Source organism: Triticum urartu, chromosome 6A, assembly GCF_056163025.1.
Source record: "Triticum urartu cultivar PI428250 chromosome 6A, HENAU_Tu73, whole genome shotgun sequence".
NCBI lineage: Eukaryota > Viridiplantae > Streptophyta > Magnoliopsida > Poales > Poaceae > Triticum > Triticum urartu.
Window position 1 is genome coordinate 522,229,206 of NC_141878.1, and position 8,499 is coordinate 522,237,704.

Consider the following 8,499-nt stretch of genomic DNA (forward strand, 5'->3'; position numbering starts at 1 on the left):
CGAACTGATTGACCAGGAACCGCGCGTCGTAGCAAGCTCTTCGGCTCATTCTTGGATCGGCCCGACAAGGAACATAAACGGCAGAGCGAGAGCTAGGGACCTCCTATTCCGCGCCTTTAGCGTCACGGAAGCCAACTGGAGCTCATTGCAGCACCTAGTGGATCGGCGCTCGAATGCGCAGCACATTGAATTGTATTATAGCATGAAAAATTCCTTCAAAACCTGGTTGTCCTAAGGAATCAAACTCATGTCGCTGCATACCTAGAACTTGCGCCGCCGCCGGTCCGCCTCGTCTTCGATGGACTTAGGACAAATTTTGTTAGGATTTGTGTGCTGCTAAAGAAGACGAAACGGTCGCGGCTCCCTGAAGATAGAATAAGATTCTCTCACCTAGACACCGTTCGGGTGGTGCGTCTAGTATCGTCGGTGGGCGTCTGGCGGATCTGTTCTTGTTGGATTTGCTCAGATCAGATCAGAGTTTGTTTATGTTCACGTGTTTTCAAGTTGAATCCTTTCGATCTATGCTATTCTTCAATGGTAGCAGCTGTTGTTTTATTGCGCTAGTTCTACAGGGCCTAAGCATGACGACTTTCAGACTGTCTATTACAACAAGTTTTGCCCGACTCCAACGAGGGAGGGGTGATGACGGCGACACGACTTCGGCTCGCTTCGGTACTTGTAATCGTTGCCAGATGGTCTATAGTTCAGGATGTAATTTTTATTATCTCTCATGCTCGTTGACTCATTGTACTATCTTGATTGAAGATGACTAGATCAAAAGCCCCCTCCTACCCCCCTAAAAGCACTAGAGCTTCTAAATGCCAATGACTGATAGCAACCCGGAAATCTTAAGAACCACTATAGCCGCACTATTTATTGCATAGTACCATTACTGTGTCATTTAGATTTTTATTTTTTTGAAATTAATTATGAGAATTTGTTTTTTTTGAAAAAAGTTCACCAAACTTTGAAAAAGTTAACGAATTTCTGAGAAATTCATCAACTTTGAAAAAAAAATCGCAATTTTTTTATTAAAAAATCATCGATTTTGAAAAATATGTCATAGATTTTTTTAAAACATAAATATTTTAAAAAAATTTCAAAAAATGGTAACATTCCTAAAAAAATCAAAAAAAGTTCATAAATTTTTAAAAAATATTCACATATTGAAAAAATTCATTAATGTTGAAAAAAGTAGGTCGGTTTGAAAAAGTTCACAAATTTTGAAAAATAAAATTAGAAAATAGAGGAAAAACGTCAAAAGAAAACCGAAAATGGGAGAACCAAAAAAGGTTCACGTTGTTATTGTGATATTTGGATAATAATTAAGAAGGTAACTTTTTTACGGTATACTAGGCACAACAAGATAGTTATCCAGTTGGTTACTGTGGTTGTACTAAAGGTGCGGAGTTTTAATCCCGTCTGGATCATTTTTTGAAGTTTTTCTTTTTGAGAAATCTGAAGGTTTTATTGAAAGGGAAAATAAAAGTGTAAATGGGCCAGCCCTGGGCAAAGGGCTGCGTAGGGATGAAAATGGAATGGAAACTTTTCCTTTTTCCGAAGAAAAAATGGAAACGAAGAGGAAATATGAAAACGAAAACGAAAATTTGCAAAACGGAAGTGGAAATGAAATTTTTTTATGCGGAAAGGGAAACAAAAACGGAACGGTGTTCTGCGATGGAACATGCATGAAAATGAATCTTTCCGTTTCGTGAATATGGAATTTCTGTTTTTACTATAGACCTATAGCTGCTTTGTAGCCCAACCACCAAAGAGAACACAATGACACAATTAGTAGAATGGATCTAAGGCCCAACTTCTACTACCACACATGTACTCGCTTGACCCTATACGCAATTGTCCGGTACTACTACAATATTACGCTAAGTTGTTAACATAATGATATTATTTTGTAGCCATGTTAACAACTCATTAAATTTGTTTGTTTTTGTATGTATTTCTCTATGATTCAAGGGGGTTTTAAGTTCCGACCAATGCCTATTTTTGTTTCCGTATCCGCTTTGTATTCACTCCGTGTCCGTTTCCGGTACTCTCTGTTTCCATATTAATTTCCGGGGTTTTTATATTCATTTCTGCTTCTACAAAAAATATGAAAATAAATATGATGGCACTCAGTTTCGTCCGTTTTCGCTCCTAGGGCTGGGTGCGTCCGTCTGTAAATCTCAAAGAAATGGGCGCTGAAAGCGGGACCTCATATTCCGCGCCTTTAGCCCCGCTTAAGGCAACTGGCGCTCAATGCAGCGTCTGGTGGGCCGGCGCACGAAAGACGCAGCTTGAAACAATACCCCGAAAAATGGCTCTCGACAAGGAATCGATCTCGCACCTTTTCACTCATGCAGGCGTCTGGCTAACCACTAGACGGAGGGAGTAGTATCTAATTACAGCACGGACCCATTAAGAACAATAGTAGCCGCATTATTTATTACACATTAGACTGTACATTTTACTATAGCACTTAGAATTTTGAATTATTTGCAAAAAAGAATTTTGAATTATTTGCAAAAAAAATTAGAAAACTTGCTTTCTTTTTGAAAAAATGTGAGTCAAATTCAAAAGTTTCACTGATTTCAAACGAAGTTCATGAAGATCGAAAAGGAGTTTGCGTATTGAAAAAAAGTTCACCAAATTGGAAAAAGTTCATGTATTAAAATAACGATTTCTGAAAAGTTCATATATTTTTCCAAAAAGTTCACAATTTTCGAAAAAATTGATCAATTTTGATTTTTTATCAATTGAAAAAAACTTCATCAATATTAAAAAAACAATAGTTTGAAAAAAGTTAATCAATTTTAAAAAAACAGTACACTAAATTTAAGAAACTTCATCAATTTCATCAATTTTGATTTTTTTCACAAATTTGGAAAAATTTCATTTGTTTTGAAGCATTTTGAAAAGGTGTGCATCAAATTCGAAAAAGTGTTGTGCCTTTTGAAAAACTAAATAAAAAATGAAAGGAAACATACAGAAAGAAAAGGAAAAATAGAAATCTAAAAATAAAATAAAAACAAAAACCGGTCTAGAAAAGATCTGTTTTTAGTGTTACAAGATTTTTGTGTGTGCATGGTTTGAGTGTTACAAGTTGACAAACAAGAAAAGAAGGAAAAAAAATAGTGTAGCAATAGAAGGTGTTGTGTCCAAGCCTCCCAGGTGGTCATCGCGATCAGTTGTGAAGCCAGGTGGTTATAGAATCCCATGCACGCATTTTCTAAATTTGATGAAACAAAAAAAAATTAATGGGCCGAGCCCTGGCTGGAGGCGGGGTGTGTGCCGGTGTGTAGAATAGGCTATATCCGGCGCTGAAGGCCCTAAATAGCAAATGCTGCTGAAGGTGTTGAATAGGAAATGTTGAGAGCAACTAGTTGGCGAGCGCTTCTTCGGGAGCCTCCCGACGATCATTTGGCGCGTTCTCAGCCGCCACCACGTGTCACACTCTGGGTGATTTCTTCATTTTTTTTTCACATGCTTTTTCAGCTTTTTAGATAGTTTTCTTTTATTTTTCGGTTTTTCACCGGTCTTTTCTAACTTTTCAGGCAAAAAACCAAGAAAAAAATCTGCGCGAAAAAATGCATTTTTTTGTTTTTCCTTCTATGAGAGGCATGTTTTTTCTTCCGCGAGAGGCATGACCATGCCTTTCGGAAACGGAATAAAAAACACATTTTTACTTTATTTTTCTTTCGCGAGACACACGGTTTTGCTTCCGCGAGAGGCACCGTTTTGTTTCTGTGAGAGGCACGACCGTGCCTCTTGAAAACCGAAAAAATGTGTCTTTTTTTCTTCTGTGGGAGGCATGATTTTGCTTCCGCGAGAGGCATGGCCGTGCCTTTCAGAAACGAAAAATATAAGTTTTTTGTTTGTTTTTTCATGAGATGCACGATTTTACTTCAGCAAGAGGTATAGATTTGCTTCCGCGAGAGGCATGTCGTGCCTCTCGGAAACGGCTTCTAGAAAGGAAAAACAAACATGCTCCCGGTTCAATTTTTTTGTCTGTTTTTTCGTGAAAAATGAGTTTGTCAAAACTTATCAACATGTGATCTACTTTCGACGCGAGGGATCCAGCAGTGAAAACGTTTCAAGCTTTGAACGCATGGTTTTAGAGGTGGGAGTGATCTTTAGAAGAAGTACTCCTCAAAGTAGTGATTTCGGGAAATGCCCCCCATGCATGGTTTGGTTTAGATGGGCCAGCTGACTCGTTGAAGACCTGAATGTTCGTGGGTTTGGCAAGCACAGACAGGCCGGGCGGGGTTGGGCTGCCTCGCGGGCGGAGGCGGCGTGGCAGACGGTGGCACCGTGCTCCTCCGCGCTGGTGCGAGAGACCGGCCTCGTCGTCCTCACTCGGCAGAAAATCAACCAGAAGCGGAGAAGAGAAACCCGAACAGGCGAACCCATCTCCCCCCCTCATCCACGATGCTCGCGACCGCCTCCCCGCACCTCCACGCCGCGGCGCACCGCCTCTCCCTGGCGGCGCCCGCCCGCTCCGCGCGCCTCCCGTTAAGGCGCCCCCTCCGCTACGCGCCGCTGCGCCTGCGCGCCTCGGCCGCGGCGGAGGCCGCCCCGTCCGCGAAGGAGGGGGCCGAGGAGCTGGGGTTCGAGGAGATGGCGGCCCGCACGACGCGCCGGTACTACATGCTCGGCGGGAAGGGGGGCGTCGGGAAGACGAGCTGCGCGGCTTCGCTGGCCGTGCGCTTCGCCAACAGCGGCCACCCCACCCTCGTCGTCTCCACCGACCCCGCGCACTCCCTGAGCGATTCGTTTGCGCAGGTCACCCACCAGCCTCCAGCTCTTCCAGTGAGTTCGCTCTGGGTTTGCACTCCTGATGTATTTGTAACATTGCCCCTGGCTGCGTGTTTTAGGATTTGACTGGTGGGGCTCTCGCGCCTGTCGAAGGTACTGATTCGCCATTGTTTGCGCTTGAGGTGAGTTACATTGGTATGTCAACAGCGCCGAAGACAGTCTATCTGACACCCCTATGCTAATAATTAATAAATGCTAATACATTGGAGTGCTACTGTTTTGTGTTGTGCCAATAGTTCAAGTATACTCTAATAATTCAGCCAACTTCTATCAGTAATTTCCCTTGAAAAGTTTGCATATGTGGTATCTTCTTTTATTGATGCAATGTTAACAGGACTAATTCATTAAAACCATTTCAATTTTAATATCAGGGAAAACTCAACTGTTAAATTTGAGAAAAGATTCAGGGATCACAAGGGTTTAGTTCTGTGGATTCACAAGTAGTGGAGGCCTGGTTTAATCGTGTGTATCACTTGGTCTAGAATCTTGAATTGCATGGCTTGAATGTTACATTTTGTGATTCTGGCACAGATAAATCCTGAGAAGTCTCGTGAAGAGTTTCGGACAATAAACCAAAAGAATGGAGGGACCGGAGTAAAAGATTTCATGGACGGCATGGGCCTAGGGATTCTTGCCGACCAGGTACATGGCAATATTTCTGGCTACTTTTGCTAACAATACATTATTTCGTGTACATTACGTTCAGTCGTAGGTGTTCTCTTGATTGTTATTAACCTGAATTGCTCTGTCCAGCTTCTGTTTTATAATTATCATCTTTATTCTTTGTCAAATACAGCTTGGGGAGTTAAAACTGGGCGAGTTATTGGACACACCACCACCAGGATTGGATGAAGCAATAGCAATTTCAAAGGTAAAAAGAGATGGCTCCAGGCTTATAGTCTCCCTACTTCGCTTGTTTCTTCTAGCTCTAGCTTGTGATTTCCTATTTGCATGCCACCTCAGGTTATACAATTCCTCGAAGCACCGGAGTATAGCATGTTTAGCCGCATTGTATTTGACACTGCTCCTACGGTAATGACCATATCTCTGTGAATTCAAAGTTGACTCTTGACAATCACATTATGATTTGCCTCACCTATTGACAGGGCCATACACTCCGGTTATTATCTTTGCCAGACTTCCTTGATGCATCCATCGGGAAGATTTTGAAGGTACTATTGTCTTTAGTGTGATGTGCTATCATGTTAAGATGCAAGGCCCAGACCGCATATTAAATGGCTGAATGAAGAAAAAGTCAACTTATTTTGTGTTACCAAAATTGTTTGCCATATCTCTTCTGTTATTTTTCTGGATAAACAATAGTAGAAGCCAATGCATTGCTGCTGCTGTACCCTTTGCTCATTTGTGCTTGTTTGTGCAACTTCGCATTGTGCCTTTATGTTAACTTGTGAAATTGGGTCTTAAATACTCGTCTATTCAGTACTATGTTTCAATTGTTTTACAGTAAGTGAGGTCTAGTATTTTGTCAGTTATGGTTACCAGACCTCAGAAATTTCCCCTTCACCTGCTTCATATGTCCAAATAACATGAATATTAAGTATTCGTATATTGTTTTGTCTATTCCATCCAGTATCTTTGGAACTTTAACAAGTATTTCACTTGAAGTTCTTTAAATCCCGTGACAAATAGCTATATTCCATCTAGCTGATGTTTTTTATACTAATTTAACTTTTCCTGCCATCCAGCTTAGGAGCAAGATTGCTTCAGCAACATCAGCTATTAAATCAGTATTTGGACAAGAAGTTCAACAGCAGGATGCAGTAAGTTCCTTGTTCAGTTCCTCTGTTAAACTGGAATGTATTGTTTCTTCACCAGGTAGGTGTTTAAAACTTTGAACTCATTATTCTCCTTCTCAAGGCGAACAAATTGGAGCAACTCAGAGAAAGGATGGTCAAGGTGCGAGAGCTTTTCCGTGACACAGAATCGACTGAATTTATAATCGTGACGATTCCAACGGTAAATTTTCTCCTCACCTCCGCAGCCCCTTCTCTATTTATATGTCCCAGTAATAATAGTTGCCCTTTTTTTGCCATTTTCAGGTCATGGCAATCAGTGAATCAGCGAGATTACATTCTTCCTTGCAAAAGGAAAGTGTTCCTGTAAGGAGACTTATTGTTAACCAAGTTCTACCACCTTCATCATCAGACTGTAAATTTTGTGCTATAAAAAGGAAGGTACAATGGAGAATTGACACTACTAATAATTTTGATCTTCAACTAATGATCTGCTTGCAGAAACCACCAATGTGCAAGGGCAGCTTATGCATTTTGTTTCATGCAGGATCAAACACGTGCATTGGATATGATAAAGAATGATCCAGAGTTGATGGGACTGAACATAATGCAAGCACCTCTCGTGGACATGGAAATTAGAGGAGTTCCTGCTCTCAAGTTTTTGGGTGATATAGTGTGGAAGTGATCTTAGTTTGCGGGAAAATGTGATAACTTCGGGTGGAACTACTTGGTCGATACAACTGTTTATCCAATCCAAGTTCTCTAGAGCTACTGGGTAGAATCCAGCTTAGCAGATGCCCATCCCTAACGTGAGTAAATAGCACATAAATCCAGAGGGTTTCACTGAGCTAGCATATGGGGTTTGCTATACTTTTTTTATGAGAAAAGGGATTTGCTATACTTGACAGTAATACTACAAGATTGGTTACACAGCTGCATTATCCTGCCAATGCAGCCCAGTTACCGCAGTGTTCTGCTTCTTTGTCCTTACAGGATCACTTGTGGGATTTCAGATCCAAAACTTTGTAAACAAAAATTCTATGTGCGGCATGTAAATGTTAATAGCAATGAGGAGTGTTTGTCGAAATCGCTCGTGTGGCAGCTTGGGAAAACAAAGAGTTTAATATCGCTCCTGGCCATTCGCTGACAAGTAATCCACGTGTGATCTAGGGCATGCGTGGCAACTGAAGTGACATAGTCGGCGGTACTGGGCCTAATTTATGGGAAATCAACACTTGCAGTGTGCTAGGTCTGATGCCAAATATGTAGGTTTGCAAATTATTGGACTGAACTGATCTAATGCGATGAATTTAGACTTTCCAGTAAACATTTGCTAATAGTTTATTAATTTGGGTACGCCCTGTAAAACGCAGCTCGGTGCAAAAAGATGCAATGCACAATGTATTACTCCCTCCGTCCCTAATATAAGACATTTTAGCTATTTCAATATATTGATTACATACATACTAAAATGAGTGAATATACATACTAAAATGTCTCTTATAGGAGTATCAGGGAACGGAGGGAGTATAAAACTTGCAGCAACGCAATGCAGTACAAACATGTGCAGGAGGATATTAGAAAAAACACACAGAAATAGTCTGTGCGTGGTCACAACAAAAGGGAAATATATGTCATATACTGAAAATTTCAAACTATTTTTGTAGTCAAAATTTAATAAATGGGCGTGCGCTCGTAACCAAGCGTCAATGAGGAGTTTTTTTTTGTCAAGATCGCTCGTGTGGTGGCTATCTATGAATGTACTTCTTTTTGTGTGGGGGTTTTGCAAAAAAAAATAGAAAAAATTCTGATCTATTCATCTTCGATCATGGCAGTACAACGGATACCGAAAATAATAAAAATTACATCCAGATCCATAGACCACCTAGCGACAACTACAAATACTAAAACGAGCTGAAGGCGCGCGGCCGTC

General features: G+C 41.0%; 1 protein-coding gene across 1 annotated transcript; it reads left to right on the forward strand.

Annotated features, from left to right (window-relative positions):
* The first annotated feature begins 4,333 nt into the window (after nt 1-4,333).
* LOC125537732 (ATPase GET3B) lies at nt 4,334-7,653 on the forward strand. Its single transcript, XM_048701049.2, has 10 exons — nt 4,334-4,779; nt 4,872-4,934; nt 5,344-5,454; nt 5,609-5,683; nt 5,776-5,844; nt 5,919-5,984; nt 6,519-6,593; nt 6,691-6,789; nt 6,873-7,007; nt 7,114-7,653. The coding sequence occupies exons 1-10, from the start codon at nt 4,426-4,428 to the stop codon at nt 7,249-7,251; spliced, it is 1,185 nt and encodes a 394-aa protein (XP_048557006.1). The 5' UTR covers nt 4,334-4,425; the 3' UTR covers nt 7,252-7,653.
* The last annotated feature ends 846 nt before the right edge of the window (nt 7,654-8,499 follow it).